Consider the following 26,629-nt stretch of genomic DNA (forward strand, 5'->3'; position numbering starts at 1 on the left):
CTATCTGTCCCAGAATTTTTGAAAATCTTTTTTTTTTAATTTCTATAAAGATTTTTATTTAGAACTTTTTTCTTTCTTATTTATTTATTATTATTACACTTTAAGTTTTAGGGTACATGTGCACAATGTGCAGGTTAGTTACATATGTATACATGTGCCACGCTGGTGCGCTGCACCCACTAACTCGTCATCTAGCATTAGGTATATCTCCCAATGCTATCCCTCCCCGTTCCCCCCACCCCACAACAGTCCCCAGAGTGTGATGTTCCCCTTCCTGTGTCCATGTGTTCTCATTGTTCAATTCCCACCTATGAGTGAGAATATGCGGTGTTTGGTTTTTTGTTCTTGCGATAGTTTACTGAGAATGATGATTTCCAGTTTCATCCATGTCCCTATAAAGGACATGAACTCATCATTTTTTATGGCTGCATAGTATTCCATGGTGTATATGTGCCACATTTTCTTAATCCAGTCTATCATTGTTGGACATTTGGGTTGGTTCCAAGTCTTTGCTATTGTGAATAATGCTGCAATAAACATACGTGTGCATGTGTCTTTACAGCAGCATGATTTATAATCCCTTGGGTATATACCCAGTAATGGGATGGCTGGGTCAAATGGTATTTCTAGTTCTACATCCCTGAGGAATGGCCACACTGATTTCCACAATGGTTGAACTAGTTTACAGTCCCACCAACAGTGTAAAAGTGTTCCTATTTCTCCACATCCTCTCCAGCACCTGTTGTTTCCTGACTTTTTAATGATTGCCATTCTAACTGGTGTGAGATGGTATGAAAATCTTATGAAGCACTTTTTGTGACTATTTTCATGAGGTGAGGGATATTGGTTTGTAGTTTTCTTCTTTTACATCTGTCCGATTTTGATATCAGGGTAACGCTGACATCAAAGAATGAGTCAGAAATTGCTCCTTCCTCTTCAACTTTTTGGAAAAGTTTGTGAGCAATTAGTATTATTTGTTTTTCTGTTTTGTTTTTTGAGATGGAGTCTTACTCTGTCATCCAGGCTGGAGTGCAATGGTGTGGTCTCGGCTCACTGCAACCTCTGCCTGCCGGGTTTGAGCAGTTCTCCTGCCTCAGCCTACCAAGAAGCTGGGACTACAGGTGCATGCCACCACACCCGGCTAATTTTTGCATTTTCAGTAGAGACGGGGTTTCACTATGTGGGCCAGGCTGGTCTTGAATTCCTGACCTCGTGATACGCCCACCTCGGCCTCCCAAACTGCTAGGATTACAGGTGTGAGCCACCGTTGCCCAGCCTAGTTTTTCTTTCTTTCTTTTCTTTTCTTTTCTTTCCTTTCTTTCTTTTCTTTCTTTCTTTCTTTCTTTCTTTCTTTCTTTCTTTCTTTCTTTCTTTCTTTCTCTTTCTTTTTCTTTCTTTCTTTCCTTCCTTCCTTCCTTCCTCCCTCCCTCCCTCCCTCCTTCCTCCTTCCTTCCTTCCTTCCTTCTTTCTTCCTTTTTTCTTTTTTTTTTTTTTTTAGACGGAGTCTTGCTCTGTCGCCCAGGAGACTGGAGTGCAGTGGCACCATCTCGGCTCACAGTAACCTCCGCCTCCGGGGTTCAAGCAATTCTCTGCCTCATACTCCCAAGTACCTGGGATTACAGTCACCCACCAATATGCCCAGCTAATTTTTTGTATTTTTAGTAGAGATGGGGTTTCACCATCTTGGGTAGGTCAGTCTCCAACTCCTGACCTCAAGTGATCCACCTGCCTCGGCCTCCCAAAGTGCTGGGATTACAGATGTGAACCACCGTGCCCGGCCTAGTATTATTTCTTTTCTTTTTTTTTTTTTTTGAGACAGAGTCTCACACTGTCGCCCGGGCTGGCATGCAGTGACACAATCTTGGCTCACTGCAACTTCTGCCTCCCAGGTTCAAGCAATTCTCCTGTCTCAGCCTCCCAAGTAGCTGGGATTACAGGTGCCCGCCACCACGCCCGGCTAATTTTTTGTATTTTTAGTAGAGACGGGGTTTCACTATGTTGCCCAGGCTGGTCTTGAAGGCCTGACCTCGTGATCCACCCTCCTTGGCCTTCCAAAGTGCTGGGATTACAGGCTTGAGCCACTGCACCTGGCGTGTTTATTTCTTAACCACCATACTATGTGTTAGTTGTGATGTTATTCTTTATCACTTGGCTTGGCCAACTTTGTCTCCCGTCTCCTGTGTTCTTGACTTAAGTTAGATTTGCTACAACTGCATCACCTCTTTTTCTGATTCCAATATTTCCATACTTAATGTTTGATTATTCCTTTTTAAATTAAAAAAAAATTAATTGGGCCAGCCACGATGGCTCACGCCTGTAATCCCAGCACTTTGGGAGGCCAAGGCAGGTGGATCACCTGAGGTTAGGAGTTTGAGACCAGCCTGACCAACATGGTGAAACCCCGTCTCTACTAAAAATACAAAATTAACTGGGTATTGTGGCGCATGCCTGTAATCCCAGCTACTTGGGAAGCTGAGGCAGGAGAATTGCTTGAACCCAGGAGGCCGATGTTGCCGTGAGCCAAGATCATGCCATTGCACTCCAACCTGGGCAATAAGAGCGAAACTCCGTCTCAAAAAAAAAAATTAATTGTGGTAAAATATACATAAAATTTACTGCCTTAATTAAGTATATAGTACAATAATTTTAAGTGTGAATATATATTGCCATACATTGTTTTGCAACCAAAGTCAGAAATACTTCACCTTTCAAAACTGAAGTTCTATATCCATTAAACAACAATATCCATTTCCCTTTCTCCTTATCCCCTAAAAACCACAACTATACTTAGTTTCTATGAATTCAACTATTCTAGATACCTCATTTAAGTGGAATCATAAAGTATTTGTCTTTTTATGACTGGCTTATTCACTCAGCATAGTCTGTTCAAGGTTCATCCATATTGTAGTGTATGTCAAAATATCCTTCAATTTTAAGGCTGAATAACATTCTATTATGTATATTTTAAAATTAAATTAAGTTGGCCGGGCACGGTGGCTCACGCCTGTAATCCTAACACTTTGGGAGGCAGAGGCGGATGGATCATGAGGTCAGGAGTTCAAGACCAGCCTGGCCAAGATGGTGAAACCCCGTCTCTACTAAAAATACAAAATTAACTGGGTATTGTGGCGCATGCCTGTAATCCCAGCTACTTGGGAAGCTGAGGCAGGAGAATTGCTTGAACCCAGGAGGCCGATGTTGCCGTGAGCCAAGATCATGCCATTGCACTCCAACCTGGGCAATAAGAGCGAAACTCCGTCTCAAAAAAAAAAATTAATTGTGGTAAAATATACATAAAATTTACTGCCTTAATTAAGTATATAGTACAATAATTTTAAGTGTGAATATATATTGCCATACATTGTTTTGCAACCAAAGTCAGAAATACTTCACCTTTCAAAACTGAAGTTCTATATCCATTAAACAACAATATCCATTTCCCTTTCTCCTTATCCCCTAAAAACCACAACTATACTTAGTTTCTATGAATTCAACTATTCTAGATACCTCATTTAAGTGGAATCATAAAGTATTTGTCTTTTTATGACTGGCTTATTCACTCAGCATAGTCTGTTCAAGGTTCATCCATATTGTAGTGTATGTCAAAATATCCTTCAATTTTAAGGCTGAATAACATTCTATTATGTATATTTTAAAATTAAATTAAGTTGGCCGGGCACGGTGGCTCACGCCTGTAATCCTAACACTTTGGGAGGCAGAGGCGGATGGATCATGAGGTCAGGAGTTCAAGACCAGCCTGGCCAAGATGGTGAAACCCCGTCTCTACTAAAAAAATACAAAAATTAGCTGGGCGTGGAAGCAGGCGCCTGTAACCCCAGCTACTCTGGAGGCTGAGGCAGGAGAATCACCTGAACCCTGAGGTGGAGTTTGCAGTCAGCCGAGATCATGCCACTGCACTCTAGCCTAGGTGACAGAGTAAGATTCTGCCTCAAAAAAAAAAAATTAAATTGAATTAAATTTTATTTTTTTGAGATGAAGTCTCGCTCTGTTGCTCAGGCTGGAGTGCTGTGGTGCAATCTTGGCTCACTGTAACCTCCATCTCCTGGGTTCAAGCGATTCTCCTGCCTCAGTCTCCCAAGTAGTTGGGATTACAGGCACCCGCCACCATGCCTGGCTAATTTTTGTGTCTTTTCGTGCAACATGAGGTTTCATCATGTTGGCCAGTGTGGTCTCAAACTCCTGACCTCAAGTGACCCGCCCACCTCAGCCTCCCAAAGTGCCGGGATTACAGGCATGAGTCACTGTGCCTGGCCTCCATTGTGTATATATATAATTATATACCACATTTTGTTTATCCATTTATCTGTCAATGGACACTTGGGTTACTTCTACCTCTTGGTTATTGTGAGTAACGACACTATGAGCATGAGTGTACAAATATTTCTTAGGGACCCTGCTTATAATTCTTTTGGATGTATACACAGAGAACAATTGCTAGGTCATATAGTGATACTATTTTTAATATCTGGAGGAACCGTCATCCTTTTCTCCACAGCAGCTGCACAATATTACATTCCTACCAGCAGTGCACAGGGTTCCAATTTTGCACAGCCTCACCCACACTTGTTATTTTCTGTTTTTTTCATAGTAGCCATCTTAATGGGTATGAAGTAGTATATCATTGTGGTTTTGATTTACATTTTCCTAATTACTAGTTATGTTGAACATATTTTCATATATTTTTGGGCCATTTGTATATCTTTTTTGGATCCTTTGCCCATTTTAAAATTGGTTTATTTGGGATTTTGTTTTTTAGGGGGTATGCAGTGTCACTCTGTCACCTAGGATGGAATGCAGTGGCACAATGTCGGCTCACTGCAACCTCTACCTCCCAGGCTCAAGTGATTCTTGTGCCTCAGCCACCCAAGTAGCTGGGATTACAGGAATGTGCCACCATGCCTGGCTAAGTTTTGCATTTTTTTTTTTTTTTTTTTTTTGAGATGGAGTCTCGCTCTGTCACCCAGGCTGGGGTGCAGTGGTGCGATCTCTGCTCACTGCAAGCTCCGCCTCCCGGGTTCACGCCATTCTCCTGCCTCAGCCTCCCGAGTAGCTGGGACTACAGGCGCCCGCCACCACGCCCAGCTAATTTTTTGTATTTTTAGTAGAGACGGGGTTTCACTGTGTTAGTCAGGATGGTCTCAATCTCCTGACCTCATGATCCACCCTCCTCGGCCTCCCAAAGTGCTGGGATTACAGGCGTGAGCCACCGTGCCTGGCCTAAATTTTGCATTTTTAGTAGGGACGGGGTTTCACAGTGTTGGCCAGGCTGGTCTCAAACTCCTGACTTCAACTGATCTGTCCACCTCAGCCTCCCAAAGTCCTGGGATTATAGGGGTGAGCCACCAGTGCACAGCCTATTTGGGTTTTTTGGTTTTTCTTTTTTTGACATTGAGTTTGTACAAGTTATTTATATATTGTGGCTATTAACCCTTAGTGGATATACAATTTGCAAATATTTTCTCCCATTTCCTAGGTTGACTTTTCAATCTGATTTTTGTCCTTTGACAAACAAATGTTTTTAACTTTGATATAGTCCATTTATCTTTTTTTTTTTTTTTTTTTGAGACGGAGTCTCACTCTGTCGCCCAGGCTGAGGCTGGAGTGCAGTGGCTCGATCTCAGCTCACTGCAACCTCTGCCTCCCGGGTTCAAGTAATTCTCCTGCCTCAGCCTCCCGAGTAGTTGGGTCTACAGGCACCCACCACCATGCCTGGCTAATTTTTTTTGTATTTTTAGTAGAGACGGGGTTTCACCATGTTAGCCAGGATGGTCTCGATCTCCTGACCTCGTGATCCGCCTGCCTCAGCCTCCCAGAGTGCTGGGATTACAGGAGTGAGCCACCGTGCCTAGCCCATTTATCTATTTTTACTTTTGTTGCATGTGATTTTGTGTCATGTCCAAGAAATCATTGCCAAATCCAATGCCATGAAGCCTTTCTCCTATGTTTTCTTCTAAGTGTTTTATAAGTGTTAGGTCTTTAATCGATTTTGAGTTTAATTTTTTATATGATATAAGATAAGGATCCAACTTCATTCTTTTGTGTGTAGGTATTCAGTTTTCCCACCAACATTTGTGTGTGTGTGTGTGTGTGTGTTTTTAAAAAGACTGTCCTTTCCTCATTGGATGGCCTTAGAATCCTTACGGAAAATAATTTGACCTTATGCTATGAATATACTATACTATACACATACTGTTAACTTGGTGTTTATTTATGGGCTCTCTATTCTATTCCATCAGGTTATATGTCTGTCGTTATGCCTGTACCACATTATTTTGATTAATGTAGCTTTGGAATAAGTTTGAAATCAGAAAATGTGGGATCTCCAACTTTGTTATTCTTTTTCAAGATTGTTTCAGCCATTCAGGATCCCTTGAGATTCCATGTAAATTTTAGGATGAATTTTTCTATTGCTGCAAAAGAAAAAAAAGCCATTGGGATTTTGATAGGGATTGCATTAATCTGTAGATTGGTTTGGGTAGTATTGACATCTTAACAATATTAAATATTCCAATCCATAAACATGTGATATCTTTCCATTTACTTGTGTTTTCTTTAATTTCTCTCAGTAACATTTTGTAGTGAAAACAACAAGTCTTTTACCTCCTTGGGTAAGTTTATTTCTAAATTTATTATTATTATTTAAAATATTTATTTATTTATTTGTTTATTTTTGAGACAGAGTCTTGCTCTGTTGCCCAGGCTGGAGTGCAGTGGCACGATCATGGCTCACCGCAAGATCCACCTCCCAGGTGAAGCAATTCTCCTGCCTCAGCCTCCTGAGTAGCTGGGATTATAAATGCCCACCACCATGCTGGCTAATTTTTGTATTTTTAGTAAAGATGGGGTTTCACCATGTTGGCCAGGCTTGCCACGAACTCCTGACCTCAAGTGATCCACCTGTCTCGGCCTCTCAATATTATTATTTTTGAGACAGAGTCGCTCTCTGTTACCCAGGCTGGAGTGTAGTGGCATGATCTCAGCTCACTGCAACCTCTGCCTCCCAGGTTCAAGTGATTCTCCCACCTCAGCCTCCTGAGTAGCTGGGATTACAAACACCCACCATCATAGCTGAATAATTTTTGTATTTTTGTAGAGACAGGGTTTCACCATGTTGGCCAGGCTGGTCTTGAACTCCCAACCTCAGGTGATCCACCCGCCTCGGCCTTCCAAAGTGCTGGGATTACAGGCATGAGCTGCGATTTCTAAATATATTATTATTTTTGATGCTATTATAAATGGCATTGTTTTCTTAATTTCTTTTTCATATTGCTCAGTGTTAGTGTAGTTAGCAAAGTGACTGACTTGTATGTATGTTTTACCCTGCAACTTTGCTGAATTTATTGTTCTAATAGTGTGTTTGTGTGTGTGTGTGTGTGTGCGGGCACATGCACACAGAGGGTAATCCTTAGGGCTTTCTACATATATAGAGTTTTCTACACATGTAGGGTTTCTACAATTTAAGATCATGTTATCTATGAACAGAGATAATTTTACTTTTTCCTTTCCAAATTGTGTGCCTTTTATTTCTTTCTTTTTTTTTTTTTTTTTGAGACAGAGTCTCGCTCTGTCTCCCAGGCTGGAGTGCAGTGGCACAATCTCAGCTCATGCAAGCTCTGCCTCCCAGGTTCACGCCATTCTCCTGCCTCAGCCTCCCGAGTAGCTGGGACTACAGGCACCTGCCACCACGCCCGGCTATTTTTTTGTATTTTTAGTAGAGATGGGGTTTCACTGTGTTAGCCAGGTTGGTCTCGATCTCCTGACTTCATGATCCGCCCGCCTCGGCCTCCCAAAGTGCTAGGATTACAGGCATGAGCCACCGTGTCTGGCCTTTATTTCTTTTTCTTGCCTAATTGTCTAGGACTTCCAATACCAGGTTAGATAGATGGTGAAAGTGGGCATCCTTGCCTTGTTCCTAATCTTGGAGGAAAAACTTTCAGTCTTTCACTATTGAATATATTATAACCTGTGGGCTTTTCGTATATGGCCGTTATTATGTTGAAGAAGTTTTCTTCTATTTCTAGTTTCTTTTGTGTATGTTTTTTGTTTGTGTTAAGACAGGGGCTCACTCTGTCACCAAGGCTGGAGTGCAGTGGCATAATCATGGCTTACTGCAGCCTTGACCTCCCAGGTTCAAGTAATCCTCCCACCTCAGCCTCCTGACTAGCTGTAACTATAAGCACACGCCACCATACCTGGCTGATATTTTTTATTTTTTGTAGAGCCAGGGTTTCACCATGTTGCTCAGGCTGGTCTCGAACTCCTGGACTCAAGTGAAACTTCTGCCTTGGCCTCTCAAAGTGCTAGGATTACAGGCGTGAGCTACTGTGCCCAGCCTCCTGTGTATTTTTTTTTTTTTTAAATAATGAAAGGGTGTTAAATTTTGTCAAATGCTTTTTCTGCATCAATTGTGATGATCACGTGTTTGTTTGTTTGTTTGTTTTTGGTCATTCTGTTAATTTGGCACATTGCATTGATTGATTTACATATATTTAATCATCCTTGCATTCCAGAAATAAATCTCACTTGATCGTGGTGTATAATCCTTTTAACGTGCTGTTGAATTCTGTTCACTAGTATTTTGCTAAGGTTTTCTGTATCAATATTCATCAGGCATGTTTGTATTTAGTTTTCTTATTTTGTAGTGCCTTTGTCTGGCTTCGATATACGTTGGCCTCAAAGGATGAGTTGGGAAGTGTTTCTTCCTCTTCACTTTTCTGGGAGAATTTATGAGGAGTTAGTAGTATCTTTTCTTTGTTCACTGTGCTATGTGTTAGCTTGTAATGTTATTCTTCATCATTTGGTTTAGCAAACTTTGCCTTGGCTCACCTGTGTTCCTGACTTAAATTATTATTTGCTGTAACAGCAAATACACCTAACATCAGAATACTCATTTTGCATGATGATTTGTTTGGCAAAATCCAAATCTTACTCTTTTTTTTTTGTTTCAAGTATTAATCAAAGCTTGTATATAAGATTACTTTATTCCTACATCTTCTCAGTTGTTTCTTCCTTGTATTTGCTCTTTTCCTTTCCTACTTGGTGAGATTTGGCTTTCTGTTCAAGGATCTTTTTGCAGTCTTTGTCTAGTTTTAGCCTAGTGATAACCACCTTGCTGGGGCGAGGGCCCACGTGGACAGTTGTGCCATTAGCCTTTTTCCGCTGCACCCGTTCAATGTAGATAATATATTTCTTCCTGTAAACCTGGACTACTTTGCCAATTTGCTGACCTTTATGGTGTCCTCATACAACCTGAACTTCATCATTCTTTCAGATGGGCACGGATCGCATGTTGTACTTCTGTCTCAGCTCTTTGGAAAGAGGGGAAGACATAATCTTCCTGTGAATGTGGGAAGGTGCATTGAAATGCCTTTTGTGATTCTTGCTTCAGTTGGAAGTCACAAAGGGATTGAACTTCATTTTGGCCACCCCGGCTTCGGAGATGGCGGCAAAAGGGAAGAGAACTACAACTTATCTTACTCTTATTATAAGGACTGTAGAGAAAGTTCAGTTTGTCTGAAGCCAAAATGAAAGAATAATAAAGTTGGAAGGGGTGAACCAGTGGTTCTTAACTGTCAGATTTACTGTGCCTTTAAAAAATATTTCACACATTCTCTTTATTCCTCTAAAATGATATTCATAGATAAACTACCTATACTTTAAAAATTAATATGTGTGAGTATAAGTAAAAGGAAAGCAATTTATAATAACATGCATTTCAGTGTGTAAATCCTAGGTCAAACTTCACTAGAAGTAGACCGAGGCTTGCATTGATACATAAAATTAAAATAAATATGAAAGATACAAATGGAGGCTGATACAAATTCAGTTTTATTGTACTGGCACTAAATACTATTATCACTAGTGCATTGCTGTTGGTATTGTGGTGTTTCAGAATGGTGAAATTTTCTTGGAGAAATTTTAAAGAACTTTTTTTATTGATTTACATAGTATTTGTATTCCTGGAAATTGCAGTGTATCATTAAATTGGGCAAAAAACACATGGTGTTAATTTTTTTTTCTTTTTTTGAGACGGAGTTTCACTCTTGTTGCCCAGGCTGGAGTGCAATGGCGTGATCTTGGCTCACTGCAACCTTTACCTCCTGGGTTCAAGACATTCTCCTGCCTCAGCTTCCTGAGTAGCTGGAATTACAGGCATCCACCACAATGCCTGGCTATTTTTTGTATTTTTAGTAAAGACGGGGTTTTACCATGTTGGCCAGGCTGGTCTCGAACTCCTGACCTCAGGTGATCCACCCACCTCGGCCTCCCAGAGTGCTGGGATTACAGGCATGAGCCACCATGCCTGGCCAAAAAAAATTTTATTTTTTAGAGGAAGGATCTCACTTTGTCACCCAGGCTGGTCTTGAATGCATGGCTTCCAGAGATCCTCCCGCTTTGGTCTCCCAAAGCACTTGGATTGCAGGCGTGAGACACTGCTCTTGGTCTGTGTTTATATTTTATATTATTTTATTTTTATTTTCATTTTTATTTTATTTATTTATTTATTTATTTATTTATTTATTTTTAGACAGTGTCTCACTCTGTCGCCCAGGCTGGAGTGCAGTGGCGTGATCTCGGCTCACTGCAAGCTCCACCTCCCAGGTTCACGCTATTCTCCTGCCTCAGCCTCCCCAGTAGCTGGGACTACAGGCACCCGCCACCACGCCCAGCTAATTTTTTGTATTTTTTTTTAGGAGAGACAGGGTTTCACCGTGTTGGCCAGGATGGTCTCGATCTCCTGACCTCGCGATCTGCCCTCCTCAGCCTCCCACAGTGCTGGGATTACAGGCGTGAGCCACCGCACCCAGCCTTGTGTTTATATTTTAAAAGAAGTTTGGTTTAAGGCTTGGATAATTATAAACAGATTTTTTTTTCCTACATGAATTCTGGTGAGAACACAAAAGTCACATAGGATTTGAGACAGTTCTTCACTGTGTGATACTGTCCGCTGCACTGTAGGGTGGGCTAGCATTCCTTAGTACCCTCTACTAAATGCCAGTAGTCCATCCTCACAATTATTATGACAACCAAAAATGATTTCACAAATTTCCAAGTGCCATATATGAGGTAGTAATTACATCCGTAAAAAATTTCTAGGATAGAGTGAAGAAAAGAGATTTGCTGATAAAATTCTTTTTCTTCCCCATATACTCAATGTACTAAGCTAATAAGTGATAAGATTCTTGAGCAAAGGAGATAATGAAAGAAAAGTATGTTTGAGGCATAGTCTGATAACTGCTTTCCAGGTAAGAAGGGAAAAAAGAAGCAACTTGCATTTTTTTCTGTTTTCTTTTTCTTTCTTTCTTTCTTTCTTTTTTTTTTTTTAGCAGCTACAGCTTATAAAGCACTTTCACAAATTTTATACACTTCACATCAGCTGTGTATTTCGTATCTCCATCATTTTACAGAGGCGGCAGAGGGAGCTCAGACATGCTGTGATTTATTAAAAGTCATTTTAATGAAAGACCTAGAGTTAAGATCCAGATATGGCTTCAAACCCAATGCTCTTTCCATTATATCATAGCATTGCTAGGATGATGAAGGCAGAAAAAGGAATTTTTTTTAAGAGGGAAAATTTGAGACTCACAATAAAAGCTAGAATTAGCAAGACTTTAATTGGATAGCTTTAAATTAACTGTCACTGACGTTCTGAGAAGAAAGATGACCAAAGCTTCTTTTCAAACTGAAGATTAATACATGCCCCCTTCTTATTCTGACAGGACATTGATATGCAGCTGAGTGAAATAATGAACAATGTGCATCGGATAATGACTCGCTATACTCTTGTTTTTAACTCATCCTCTGAAAGGAATGTCTCCCTTACAGAACATAAGAAAAAACAGAGAACCAATTTTCTTGAGAAAATGGCTACTTACGCTAAGACTATTGAAATAAGAGAAAAGACTCTTGCCAACATTCTGGCCTGGTTGGAAGAATGGAGTAAGTTTACAGAAGCGGTTCAGAGGAAAACCATAAAGTTAATGAAAAAGAGAAGAGAATATATAAGTAAATTTTGAAGGATTAATCAGATTAAAGAAGAAAAGACTAAGGAGGTTATTCAGAGAATGGTTATCCTCTATTCCAGTAGGAATAAAATAGGAAAAATATAGGCTTATTCACTTAGTGCCAGCTATGCTGGCCTCCTTGCTTTTTTTAAAGCATGCCAGCAGTGTCTTTATGCATACTATTCCCTTATCTGGAGCATCTTCCACCAGATGGACACATGGCTCATTCCCTGCTTAAATTCCACTTTAAAATGAGATGTTCTCTGACCATCCCCATTCCCTACCACCTGGCACTTTTCCTTACACTTTACCCTTTTTGTTTTTTTTTTTGTTTTGTTTTTTTGAGACAGGTTCTCACTGTGTCACCCAGACTGGAGTGCAGTGGCGCGATCTCAGCTCACGGCAACTCCCGCCTCCCAGGCTCAAGCGATTCTCCTGCCTCAGCCTCCCTAGTAGCTGGGACCAGAGGCATGCAGCACCACGCCCGGCTAATTTTTGTATTTTTAGTAGAGACAAGGTTTCACCATGTTGGCCAGGCTGGTCTTGAACTCCTACCTCAAATGATCCACCTGCCTTGGCTTCCCAAAGTGCTGGGATTACAGGCATGAGCCACTGCGCCCGGCCTGCCTTTCTTTATTTTTGTCTATAGCATTAGTATCTGACTTCCTATATAATTAACTTTTTCTCTCTCTCCTTTCACCAGAAGGTAAGCAGTATGAAGTTAAGGAACTTGTTTTACTTAATGTTGTATCCACAGCATCTAGAATAGCACACGTCAGAGTAGACACTGCTTGAATGAAAGAATGAATAAACTGGCCAGGTGCGGTGGCTCACGCCTGTAATCCTAGCACTTTGGGAGGCCAAGGCAGGTGGATTGCCTGAGCTCAGGAGTTCAAGACCAGCCTGGGCAACACGGTGAAACCTCGTCTCTACTAAAATACAAAAAATTAGCTGGGTGTGGCGGCATATGCCTCTATTCCCAGCTACTCGGGAGGCTGAGGCAGGAGTACTGTTTGAACCTGGGAGGTGGAGACTGCAGTGAGCCAAGGTCGTGCCACTGCACTCCAGCCTGGGTGACAGAGTGAGACTGTCTCCAAAACAACAACAAAAACAACAACAACAACAAAAAGAATGAATAAACTAAGAATATCAAAAAAGGGAATTTTATTTTGTTGCTAGAAATTTCATGCAGCGAGGGTTAGAAATACTGGATAATGGCTGGGCGCGGTGGCTCATGCTGGTAATCCCAGCACTTTGGGAGGCCGAGGCTGGCAGATCACCCCAGGTCAGGAGTTTGAGACCAGCCTGGCCAACATGGTGAAACCCCATCTCTACTAAAAATTCAAAAATTAGCTGGGTGTGGTGGCACACACCTCTGGTCCCAGCTACTAGGGAGGCTGAGGCAGGAGAATCGCTTGAACCTGGGAGGTAGAGGTTGCACTGAGCTGAGATTGCACCACTGCACTCCAGCCTGGGTGACAGAGCCAGACTCGTTCTTAAAAAAAAAAAAAAAAAAAAAAGACAACTGGATAAACTTGCCAAATGAGTTAATTGGGGCTTAGATCTCCAATATTAAAACACACACACATAGGCCGGGTGTGGTGGCTCATGCCTGTAATCCCAGCACTTTGGGAGGCTGAGGCGGGCAGATCACCTGAGGTCAGGAGTTCAAGACCAGCCTGGCCAACATGGTGAAACCCCGTCTTTACTAAAAATACAAAAATTAGCTGGGCATGGTGGCACATGCCTGTAATCCCAGCTGCTCGGGAGGCTGAGGCAGGAGAATCGCTTGAACCTGGGAGGCAAAGGTTGCAGTGAGTGGAGATTGCGCCTCCGCACTCCAGCCTAGGCAACAAAGCAAGACTCCGTCTCAAAACAAAACAAAACACACACACACATATTTTAGGTACCAAACCAAATAGACACTTTTTAATCTGATTCATGTCTTTATGTCTAAGACTTACTATTTAGCCTTCTATTCCAAGTTTCTTCCTTTTTAATTTCTTCATAGAGAAAAGCCTCAGAATGGCAGTGTGAGATATCTATATTCCCCAATATTACTGTATTGAGTAGTTACCCAATATTATAAGCCTATGTAGCTATAGTTATTTATTTTTCTGCACAAAAATGATTTTTTTTTACTCTCTTCAAGATGATGTTTTGTCTGAGATGACTCTAATGGATGTTGATGAACACCACCACTGGATAGCACAAATGGAGTTGTTACCGGACACGTTAAAAGCTATTGAGAACAATGTCAAGATACTAAGCAGATTTAGTACATCTTTCCTCGACGAAAAGAAGAAACAAAAGAAAAAAATACGTAAGGGTGCTTTATGATTTTGGAGTTGGAGTAGACGGAGTTTGACTTTTTCTTACAGAAACAACTTTTTTTTTTTCAGTCTCGCTCTGTCACCCAGGCTGGTGTGCAGTGGCCTGATCTCAGTTCAATGCAACCTCCACCTCCAGGTTTCAGGTGATTCTCCTGCCTCAGCCTCCAGAGTAGCTGGAACTACAGACGTGTACCACCACGCCTGGCTAATTTTTGTATTTTTAGTAGAGACAGGGTTTCACCATGTTGGCCAGGCTAGTCTCAAATTCCTGACCTCAAGTTATCCACCTGCCTTGGCCTTCCAAAGTGCTGGGATTACAGGCATGAGCCACTGCACCCAGCCAGAAAAAAAAAACAGCTTTATTGAGGTATAATGTGCATACATGTTAAGTGTACAATTAAATGATTTTCTGTGTATTTACAGAGTTGTGCATTTATCACCACAATCTAATTTTATTTTTATTTATTTTAAATTTATTTATTAATTTAATTTTTTTTTTTTTGAGACAGGGTATCACTCTGTTACCCAGGCTGGAGTGCAGTGGCCAGCTCTCAGTTCACTGCAACCTCCACCTCTTGGGTTCAAGCGATTCTTGTGCCTCAGCTCCCCGAGTAGCTGGGATTACAGGCACCTGCCACCACGCCTGGCTAATTTTTTGTATTTTTAGTAGAGACAGGGATTTTACCATGTTGGCCAGACTGGTTTCAAACTCCTGACCTCAAATGATCCACCAGCCTTGGCCTCCCAAAGTGCTGGGATTACAGGTGTGAGTCACAGCACCCGGCCAACAATCTAATTTTAGAACATTTCCATTATCCCGAAAAGATCCCTCATACTAATTTATAGTCAGTCCTTATACCCATCAGCAGCACCACACAGTCACTAATGTATTTTCTCTCACACTACATTTGTTTTATCTGGATATTTCACACAAACAGAATCATATTGTATGTGGTATTTTCTGTCTATTTTCTTTCAACTAGCATAATGTTTTTGAAATTCAGCCATGTTATAGGGCATTTTGGTAATTTCTTTTCATTGTTAGTTTACACAGTTGTTTGGATATACCACATTTTGTTTACCCATTCACCAGTTGATATACATATGAATTGTTTCCACTTTGGGGCTTTTATAAATAATGCCATTATTTACCCATTTTTTTGGGGGGGGGTAAGATAGCTAGGAGTCAAATTGCTAGGACATATGGTAAGTTTATGTTTAACTTTTAAAGAAACTCTTAACTGTTTTCCAACGTGACTATACCATTTTACACTCTCATCAGCAATGTACACAGGTTCCAATTTCTCCATTTCCTCAACAACACTTGTTATTGTCTGTCTTTTTTTTTTTTTTTTTTTTTTTGAGATGGAGTTTCGCTCTTGTTGCCCAGGCTGGAGTGCAGTGGCATGATCTCAGCTCACAGCAACCTCCACCTCCCGGGTTCAAGCGATTCTCCTGCCTCAGCCTCCCTAGTAGCTGAGATTACAGGCACGTGTCACCACGCCCTGCTAATTTTGTATTTTTAGTGGAGGTGGGGTTTCTCCATGTTGGTCAGGCTGGTCTCAAACTCCTGACCTCAGGTGATCCACCCGCCTCTGCCTCCCAAAGTGCTGGGATTACAGGCACCCGGCCTCTCTCTGTCTTTTTTTTTATTATGGCCATCCTAGTACCTGTGAAGTGGTATCTCACTGTGGTTTTAGTTTGCATTTTCCTAATGGCAAATGATGCTGAGCATGTTTCATGTGCCTATTAAGCTATTTCCGTACATTTTTTGGTGAAATATCTATTCAAGTACTTGCCCATTTTTGAAATTGAGTTTTAACATTTTTTTTTTTTTTGAGACAGAGTCTTACTCTGTCGCCCAGGTTGGAGTGCAGTGGTGCGATCTCAGCTCACTACAACCTCTACCTCCTGGGTTCAAGTGATTCTCCTGCCTCAGCCTCCCGAGTAGCTGGGATTACAGGCGCATGCCACCACGCATGGTTAATTTTTGTATTTTTAGTAGAGATGGAATTTCACCATCTTGGCCAGGCTGATCTTGAACTCCTGACCTCGTGATCCACCCTCCTCGGCCTCCCAAAGTGCTGGGATTATAGGCATGAGCCACTGCGCCTGGCCGAGTTTTAACATTTCTTTACAGCTTCTGGATATAGGGTTTTTGTTTTTTTTTTTTTTGTTTTTTTGGTTTTTTTTTTGACAGGATCTTGCTCTGTCGTCCAAGCTGGGGTGCACTGGTACAATAATAGTACACTGCCACATGGAATTCCTGGGCTCAAGGGATCCTCTTGCCTCAGTCTCCTGAGTAGCTGGGACTACAGGTGTGTGCTACCACACCCAGCTAATTTTTAAAAATTTTTGTAGAGACAGAGTCTCATCGTGTTGTCCAGGGTAGTCTCAAACTCCTGAGCTCAAATGATCCTCCTGCCTCAGCCTCCCAAAGTTCTGGGATTATAGGCATGAGTCACCACACCTGGCTGGATATAAGTCCTTTATCAGAAAAGTGATTTGCAAATATTTTCTCCCTGCCTATGACTTGTCTTTTCATTTTCTTAGTGGTGTTTTTGAAGCCTAAAAGTGTTTAATGTTGATGAAATCCAATAAATGTATCAATTTTTTTTATGAATCATGATTTTAGTATTGTACTAAGAACTTGTATCACTCAGGGTTCAATAAGAGAGGCAGAAGAATTAGTATGACATTATATATAATCCTTATATATATGTAGATTCCATTGCAATTGGGAAACATACTTTGTATGATTTCTTTTCATTTATTTATTTATTTATTTATTTTTGAGACAGTCTCACTCCGTCACCCAGGCTGGAGTACAGTGGCATGATCTCGGCTCACTGCAATGTCTGCCTCCTGGGTTCAGCGATTCTCCTACCTCAGCCGACAATGCCACTAGGCATGGGCTTTTCCAGGCTTTGCTCCAAGTCAAATCATCCCTGTAGGCAGTAGAGTTGTCAGTCCCCACAGCCTGCCTCACTCTGATAGAAGTTCCAGGCCATGGATCTGGCGGTTGAGGATGGACGCGACTCCAAGTTTGCAAACTTTCCCTGTTTGTTACTGAGGTTTAGTAGTTTTTCGTGAATAAATGCTTCTCAATGTGTTGTATGCCTTTGGTCAATTTCAAAGTCCTAAAATAGTTGTTTTGGCAGTTTTGCCCTGTTTTATCTTTGCTTTTTGGGAAGAAAAAGATTGCTGATTTTCTCACTCAGACATTCTGCAAATCTTTTCAAATGTGTGTCTTTTTTTTTTTTTTTTTTTTTTTTTTCAGACAGAGTCTCACTCTGTTGCCCGGGCTGAAGTACAGTGGTGTGATCTCGGCTCACCGCAACTGCCACTTCCCAGGTTCAAGTGGTTCTCCTGCCTCAGCCTCCCAAGTAGTTGGGACTACAGGCATGCGCCACCACGCCTGGCTAATTTTTGTTTTTTTAGTAGAGTTCACCATATTGGCCAGGCTGGTCACGAACTCCTGGCCTCAAGTGATCCACCTGCCTCAGCTTCCCAAAGTGCTGGGATTACAGGCATGAGCCATTGCGCCTGGCCAAATGTGTGTCTTTTTTATCTGTTAATTTATGACGCTTTTGAAAGAACCAAGGCAAGCTTTGATTCAGAAAAAAGAGAAAAGAGAGACAGGAATCTGAGAAAGAAAGTGGAAAGCACTAGCATAACCAAAACCAGAGAAAAGTTTTGTCTTGAATTACATCTTTTATTTTATTTTATGTATGTATGTATGTATGTATGTATTTTGAGACGAAGTCTCACTCTTTCACCCAGCCTTGAGTACAGTGGTGCAATCTCGGCTCACTGCAACCTCCGCCTCCCGAGTTCAAGTGATTCTCCTGCCTCAGTCTCTTGAGTAGCTGGGATTACAGGCATGCGCCATCACGCCTGGCTAATTTTTGTATTTTTAGTAGAGACAGGGTTTCACCATATTGGCCAGGCTGGTCTTGAACTCCTGACCTCAGGTCATCTGCCCACCCAGGTCTCCCAAAGTGCTGGAATTACAGGCGTGAACCACCAAGCCCTGGCCTTGTCTTAGATACATTATATCTAACCCCAAACTTGTAACTAAAATTAAGTTGAGTTCATGTCCTCAGTTCACAGCTGAGTTCATGTCCTAAACTCTGGAGGCAGAAGTTCTAGGTGATTGCCAGGTACTGTGGCTTGCACCTGTAACACCAGCAACTCAGGCAGGGAGGCTGAGGTGGGTGGATTGTTTGAGCCCAGGAAGTTGAGGCTACAGTAATTGTGCCACTGCACTCCAGCCTGGGAAACAAGGAGATCCCCTCTCAACAAAAAAGAAAGAAAAACTTCTAGGTGATTATGTGAAAAGAGTCATTCCTATAAAAATAATACTGTTTATTTTAGAGCTAAAGTTTTCAGATTAATCTTTATCTTATATTTAATTAGTTATAGTTAATCTAGGCTAAATTCCTTAGGTTTAAACATAGATAGAACACAATGCAAAAGAAAAAAATGCAATCTCACTGTTTTATGTTTTTTTCTTCAGTATCTAGAGGTACTCTATGGAAATCTTGGAAAGAAAGAGTTATAAAACGACCTTCAACAGCCCGTGCTTTAAGACCAGATCAGATGATTAGTGATCAACTTGCCACAAATACAAAGGTTTCAGAAATCCAAGGTATGCTACAGGAACTCATAGGCACCACAATGTTCAGTACATTGGAAAACAATGCTATTAAATATATATCATCAACAATAGTAAACCTTTCTAAAGCTTTGAGTATGCTAAATGATGAATTAAAATGTGTTAACTTCCAAAGTTCCACTGTGTATGCACATGAGACAAGTGAAGCAGAAGAGGAGCTCTCTCTGAAGATAATACGAGACCTCAGTAACGAAAATGAAATGCTTCAGCAGAAACTTCAAGATGCAGAAGAAAAATGTGAGCAACTTATTCGATCCAAAATTGTTATAGAACAACTATATGCAAAATTGTCCACATCATCAACCTTGAAAGTGTTACCTGGACCTTCTCCACAGTCATCCAGGGCGATTATCAAAGCTGGTGATACTGAGGACAATATGGACAATATTTTAGACAAGGAACTTGAAAATATTGTAGATGAAGTCCAAAGAAAAGAGACCAAGGACTCTGGGATAAAATGGGACTCCACTATTTCATATACAGCCCAAGCTGAAAGAACTCCAGATTTAACTGAACTACGACAGCAACCTGTTGCTTCTGAAGATATTTCTGAAGACAGCACTAAAGATAACGTATCATTGAAGAAAGGTGATGTCTATCAGGAAGATGAGACTGATGAGTATCAATCATGGAAAAGAAGGCACACAAAAGGCACATATGTATATGAGACCTCTGGACCAAATCTGAGTGATAATAAAAGTGGACAGAAAGTCTCAGAGGCCAAACCTAGTCAATACTATGAGCTACAAGTACTGAAAAAGAAAAGAAAAGAAATGAAATCCTTTTCTGAAGATAAATCAAAGTCACCCACTGAAGCAAAAAGAAAACATCTATCTTTAACTGAAACAAAGAGCCAAGGTGGCAAAAGTGGAACAAGTATGATGATGTTGGAGCAATTTAGGAAGGTCAAACGTGAATCTCCATTTGACAAACGTCCAACTGCAGCAGAGATTAAAGTGGAACCCACCACTGAGTCATTGGACAAAGAGGGCAAAGGTGAAATTAGAAGCCTAGTGGAGCCACTCAGTATGATCCAATTTGATGATACCGCTGAGCCACAGAAAGGAAAAATAAAAGGAAAGAAACACCATATCTCTTCAGGAACTATCACAAGCAAAGAAGAAAAAACTGAAGAGAAGGAAGAGTTGACCAAACAAGTCAAGTCTCATCAACTCGTTAAATCACTCTCAAGAGTGGCTAAAGGGACTTCAGAATCTACCAGAGTTCTAGAAAGTCCAGATGGCAAAAGTGAACAGAGTAACCTCGAAGAATTTCAGGAAGCCATAATGGCTTTCCTAAAACAGAAAATTGATAACATAGGAAAGGCTTTTGACAAAAAGACTGTTCCGAAGGAAGAGGAGTTATTAAAAAGAGCAGAAGCTGAAAAATTAGGAATCATAAAGGCAAAAATGGAGGAATATTTCCAAAAAGTGGCTGAAACTGTGACTAAAATCTTGAGAAAATACAAAGATACAAAAAAGGAAGAACAAGTTGGAGAGAAACCTATAAAACAAAAAAAGGTAGTCTCATTTATGCCAGGATTGCATTTTCAGAAGTCACCAATTAGTGCAAAATCTGAAAGCAGTACCCTCCTCTCATATGAGAGCACAGATCCAGTAATTAACAATTTAATACAAATGATCTTGGCTGAAATAGAAAGTGAAAGAGATATTCCAACAGTCTCAACAGTACAGAAAGACCACAAGGAGAAGGAAAAACAAAGGCAGGAGCAATATTTGCAAGAGGGTCAAGAACAAATGTCTGGCATGAGTCTCAAACAGCAGTTGCTGGAAGAAAGAAATCTCTTGAAGGAGCACTACGAGAAGATAAGTGAGAATTGGGAAGAAAAAAAGGCATGGCTCCAGATGAAGGAGGGAAAGCAAGAACAACAGAGCCAGAAACAGTGGCAGGAAGAAGAGATGTGGAAGGAAGAGCAAAAACAGGGAACTCCAAAGCACGCTGAGCAAGAGGAGAAGCAAAAGCAAAGAGGACAGGAGGAAGAAGAGCTTCCAAAGTCAAGCCTGCAGCGGCTGGAAGAAGGGACCCAAAAAATGAAAACACAAGGGTTGCTCTTGGAAAAGGAGAATGGACAGATGAGGCAGATTCAGAAGGAAGCGAAACATCTGGGGCCACACAGGAGAAGGGAGAAAGGGAAGGAAAAGCAGAAGCCAGAGAGAGGGCTAGAGGACCTCGAAAGGCAGATCAAAACAAAGGATCAGATGCAGATGAAGGAAACACAACCTAAAGAGCTAGAAAAAATGGTCATCCAAACTCCAATGACATTATCTCCCAGGTGGAAGAGTGTATTGAAAGATGTACAGCGGTCATATGAAGGAAAAGAGTTTCAGAGGAATCTGAAGACATTAGAGAACCTTCCTGATGAAAAGGAGCCCATATCAATCACACCTCCCCTCTCCCTACAATACTCCCCGCCTGGAGCTCTTCCTATTTCTGGCCAGCCTCTCACTAAATGCATTCATCTCACACCTCAGCAGGCCCAGGAAGTGGGGATCACACTCACTCCTCAGCAGGCCCAGGCTCAGGGGATCACGCTCACCCTTCAGCAGGCCCAGGAACTAGGGATCCCTCTCACCCCTCAGCAGGCCCAGGCCCTGGAGATCCCTTTCACCCCTCAGCAGGCGCAGGCCCTGGGGATCCCTCTCACCCCTCAACAGACCCAGGTTCAAGGGATCACTCTCACCCCTCAGCAGGACCAGGCCCCGGGGATCTCTCTCACCACTCAGAAGACTCAGAAACTAGGGATCCCTCTCACCCCTCAGCAGGCCCAGGAATTGGGGATCCCTCTTACCCCTCAGCAGGCCCAGGCCCTGGGGATCCCTCTCACCCCTCAGCAGGCTCAGGAATTGGGGATCCCTCTCACCCTTCAGCAGGCCCAGGCCCTGAGGATCCCTCTCACCCCTCAGCAGGCTCAGGCCCTGGGGGTCTCTCTCACCCCTCAGCAGGCTCAGGAACTGGGGATCCCTCTCACCCCTCAGCAGGCCCAGGCCCTGGGGATCACTCTCACCCCTCAGCAGGCTCAGGAATTGGGGATCCCTCTCACCCCTCAGCAGGCCCAGGCCCTGGGGATCACTCTCACCCCTCAGCAGGCTCAGGACTTGGGGATCCCTCTCACCCCTCAGCAGACCCAGGCCCTGGGGGTCTCTCTCACCCCTCAGCAGGCTCAGGACTTGGGGATCCCTCTCACCCCTCAGCAGGCCCAGGCCCTGGGGATCCCTCTGATCCCTCCGCAGGCTCAGGAATTGGGAATCCCTCTCACCCCTCAGCAGGCCCAGGCCCTGGGGATCACTCTCACCCTTCAGCAGGCCCAGGAATTGGGGATCCCTCTCACCCCTCAGCAGGCACAGGCTCTCGGAATCACTCTCACCCCTAAGCAGGTTCAGGAACTGGGGATCCCTCTCAACCCTCAGCAGGCCCAGGCCCTGGGGATCCCTCTCACCCCTAAGCAGGCACAGGCTCTGGGGATCCCTTTCACCCCTCAGCAGGCGCAGGCCCTGGGGATCCCTCTCACCCCTCAGCAGGCGCAGACTCAGGAGATCATTCTCACCCCTCAGCAGGCCCAGGCCTTGGGGATGCCTCTCACCACTCAGCAGGCTCAGGAACTGGGGATCCCTCTCACCCCTCAGCAGGCTCAGGCCTTGGGGATGCCTCTCACCCCTCAGCAGGCGCAGGCTCTCGGGATCACTCTCACCCCTAAGCAGGCTCAGGAATTGGGGATCCCTCTCACCCCTCAGCAGGCCCAGGCCCTGGGGATCCCTCTCACCCCTCAGCAGGCCCAGGCCCTGGGGATCACTCTCACTCCTCAGCAGGCCCAGGAACTGGGGATCCATCTCACCCCTCAGCAGGCACAGGCTCAGGAGATCACTCTCACCCCTCAGCAGGCCCAGGCCCTGGGGATGCCTCTCACCGCTCAGCAGGCTCAGGAGCTGGGGATCACTCTCACCCCTCAGCAGGCTCAGGAATTGGGGATCCCTCTCACCCCTCAGCAGGCCCAGGCCCTGGGGATCCCTCTCATCCCTCTGCAGGCTCAGGAATTGGGGATCCCTCTCACCCCTCAGCAGGCCCAGGCCCTGGGGATCCCTCTGATCCCTCTGCAGGCTCAGGAATTGGGGATCCCTCTCACCCCTCAGCAGGTCCAGGCCCTGGGGATCCCTCTGATCCCTCTGCAGGCTCAGGAATTGAAGATCCCTCTCACCCCTCAGCAGGCCCAGGCCCTGGAGATCCCTCTCATCCCTCAGCAGGCTCAGGAATTGGGGATCCCTCTCACCCCTCAGCAGGTGCAGGCTCAGGGGAGCCCTCTCACCCCTCAGAAGGCGCAGGCCCTGGGGATCCCTCTCACCCCTCAGCAGGCCCAGGCCCTGGGGATCCCTCTCACCCCTCAGCAGGCGCAGGAACTGGGGATCCCTCTCACCCCTCAGCAGGTGCAGGAACTGGGGATCCCTCTCACCCCTCAGCAGGCGCAGGAACTGGGGATCCCTCTCACCCCTCAGCAGGCGCAGGAACTGGGGATCCCTCTCACCCCTCAGCAGGCGCAGGAACTGGGGGTCCCTCTCATCCCTCAGCAGGCGCAGGCCCTGGGGGTCCCTCTCACCCCTCAGCAGGCCCAGGCCCTGGGGGTCCCTCTCACCCCTCAGCAGGCGCAGGAACTGGGGATCCCTCTCACCCCTCAGCAGGCGCAGGCCCTGGGGGTCCCTCTCACCCCTCAGCAGGTGCAGGCCCTGGGGATCCCTCTCACCCCTCAGCAGGCGCAGGCCCTGGGGATCCCTCTCACCCCTCAGCAGGTGCACGAACTGGGGCTCCCTCTCACCCCTCAGCAGGCGCAGGAACTGGGGATCCCTCTCACCCCTCAGCAGGCCCAGGCCCTGGGGATCCCTCTCACCCCTCAGCAGGCCCAGGCCCTGGGGATCCCTCTCACCCCTCAGCAGGCCCAGGCCCTGGGGATCCCTCTCACCCCTCAGCAGGCCCTGGCTCAGGGGATCCCTCTCACCCCTCAGCAGGCCCAGGCCCTGGGAATCCCTCTCACCCCTCAGCAGGCGCAGGCTCAGGGGATCACTCTCACCCCTCAGCAGGCCCAGGCACTGGGAGTCCCCATCACCCCAGTAAATGCCTGGGTGTCAGCTGTCACTCTTACCTCTGAGCAAACCCAGGCTTTGGAGTCCCCTATGAACTTAGAACAGGCTCAAGAACAGTTATTGAAGTTAGGGGTTCCTCTCACCTTAGATAAAGCCCATACCTTGGGATCGCCCCTCACCCTTAAGCAAGTCCAGTGGTCCCATAGACCATTTCAGAAATCGAAGGCTTCCCTCCCCACTGGGCAATCCATCATATCAAGATTGTTTCCAAGCCTTAGGCTGTCCCTGGCATCATCAGCTCCTACTGCTGAGAAGTCCTCTATATTCGGGGTCTCTTCTACTCCTTTGCAGATATCAAGGGTTCCCCTCAACCAAGGCCCCTTTGCCCCTGGGAAGCCCCTAGAAATGGGGATTCTTTCTGAGCCTGGGAAGCTTGGGGCACCACAGACTCTTCGTTCCTCTGGACAGACCCTGGTATACGGAGGTCAATCCACTTCTGCGCAGTTCCCGGCACCACAGGCCCCTCCCACCCCTGGGCAGCTCCCAATATCTCGGGCCCCTCCCACTCCAGGGCAGCCCTTTATAGCTGGAGTTCCACCCACTTCTGGACAGATTCCAAGTCTCTGGGCTCCTCTTTCTCCTGGGCAGCCCTTAGTTCCTGAAGCCTCTTCCATCCCTGGGGACCTCCTGGAATCTGGACCCTTAACCTTCTCTGAGCAGCTCCAGGAATTCCAGCCTCCTGCCACTGCTGAGCAATCTCCCTATCTGCAGGCTCCTTCTTCCCCTGGGCAGCATCTGGCAACATGGACCCTTCCTGGGCGAGCTTCTTCATTATGGATCCCTCCCACCTCTAGACGTCCTCCCACACCCTGGCCGTCCCCAGCCCCTGGAAAGCCCCAGAAAAGTTGGTCCCCTTCTGTTGCTAAGAAAAGATTGGCAATTATTTCTTCTCTGAAATCTAAATCAGTATTGATCCATCCTAGTGCTCCAGATTTCAAGGTAGCTCAAGTTCCTTTCACCACTAAGAAGTTCCAAATGTCGGAGGTCTCTGACACTTCCGAAGAAACCCAGATACTTCAAGACACTTTTGCTATAGAATCCTTTAGAACATTTCAGTCCCATTTCACCAAATATAGGACACCAGTATACCAAACCCCTTACACTGATGAAAGGGCCCTTCTCACTCTCATGAAGCCAACATCACCATCTTCTCTCACTACTCTACTCAAAACATCACAGATTTCACCTTTGGAATGGTACCAGAAATCCCGATTCCCTCCTATAGACAAGCCCTGGATACTGAGTTCAGTTTCAGGTATCAAGAAACCCAAAGTAATGGTGCCCCCTTCCTCTCCTCAAGAACTTGAAGAAAAGAGGTATTTTGTTGATGTGGAGGCTCAGAAGAAGAACCTGATACTATTAAATCAGGCTATAAAAACTTGTGGACTCCCTTCACAGCTACACACAATGGCTAGGACTCTCATAACTGAGATACTTCATATGGACACGGTTCAGTTGGGATACTTATTCCACAAGTACATTGCCTATAGGCTGATCCAGTATGCCAGGTAGATATAATTATTTATGTCTAGTTTTCTGGTTTAGTTCTGATTGCAAATATTTTCTGTCATTGTCCCAGAAGTATGTTCATATTTGTCAGGCCATATGTTCTAAAGGACTGCCTTATATAAGGTCTATGGGAAGGAAGCTTGTTTAAGATAGCAAAAGGAGATATATTTTTTGGAAAATAAGAAATGACATATAACATGATCCATTTCATCCATATATCTCTCCAGCGGAGATACCAAGTATATTTTGTGGATCATGGTTGGTCTCCAAAACATCAATTTCAAAAGTTTCCAGTTATTCTGAATTTCTTTCATCATTTTTGGTTCACCAGAAATGTATGATTTTTAAAATGGGAGATGGCATAAAAAAAGAATGAGACCAGGCATAGTGGCTCATGCCTGTAATCCCAGCACTTTGGGAGGCTGAGGCAGGTGGATAACTTGAGGCCAGGAGTTCAAGACCAGCCTGGCCAACATGGCAAAATCCCATCTCTGCAAAAAATTCAAAAATTAGACAGGCATGGTTGCGTGCACCTGTAATCCCAGGATTACTTGGGAGGCTAGGGCAGGAGAATCGCTTGAACCCGGGAGGTGGAAGTTGCAATAAGCCGATCATGCCACTACACTCCAGCCTGGGTGAGAGAGCCAGCCTCTGTCTCAAAATAATAATAATAATAAAAAGAGATCCTGCCATTTGCAACAACATGAATGGAACTAGAGGTCATTATATTAAGTGAAATAAGCCGAGCACAGAAAGACAAACTTCACATGCTCTCACTTATTCGTGGGAGCTAAAAATTAAAGCAATTGAACTAATGGACATAAAGAGTAGAAGGATGGGACAGGTGCAGTGACTCACGCCTGTAATCCCAGCACTTTGGAAGTCTGAGGGGGGAGGATCACTTGAGCCCAGGGGTTTGAGACAAGCTTGGAC

At 44.2% G+C, this 26,629-nt stretch overlaps 1 protein-coding gene and 1 pseudogene across 1 annotated transcript in view; one reads left to right on the plus strand and one right to left on the minus strand.

The window, feature by feature from the left end:
* Nucleotides 1-26,629, plus strand: part of FAM186A (family with sequence similarity 186 member A) — a 70,094-nt gene that overhangs the window by 21,304 nt on the left and 22,161 nt on the right. Inside the window, exons 2-5 of the mRNA XM_063694007.1 lie at nt 11,742-11,961; nt 14,179-14,349; nt 18,879-21,892; nt 21,965-25,695. Coding sequence (XP_063550077.1) covers nt 11,742-11,961; nt 14,179-14,349; nt 18,879-21,892; nt 21,965-25,695 — 7,136 coding nt within the window. The remainder of the gene's footprint in view (nt 1-11,741; nt 11,962-14,178; nt 14,350-18,878; nt 21,893-21,964; nt 25,696-26,629) is intronic.
* LOC101134067 (large ribosomal subunit protein uL24-like) lies at nt 9,007-9,438 on the minus strand (annotated as a pseudogene).

Source organism: Gorilla gorilla, chromosome 10, assembly GCF_029281585.2.
Source record: "Gorilla gorilla gorilla isolate KB3781 chromosome 10, NHGRI_mGorGor1-v2.1_pri, whole genome shotgun sequence".
In the NCBI taxonomy this organism is placed as follows: Eukaryota; Metazoa; Chordata; class Mammalia; order Primates; family Hominidae; genus Gorilla; species Gorilla gorilla.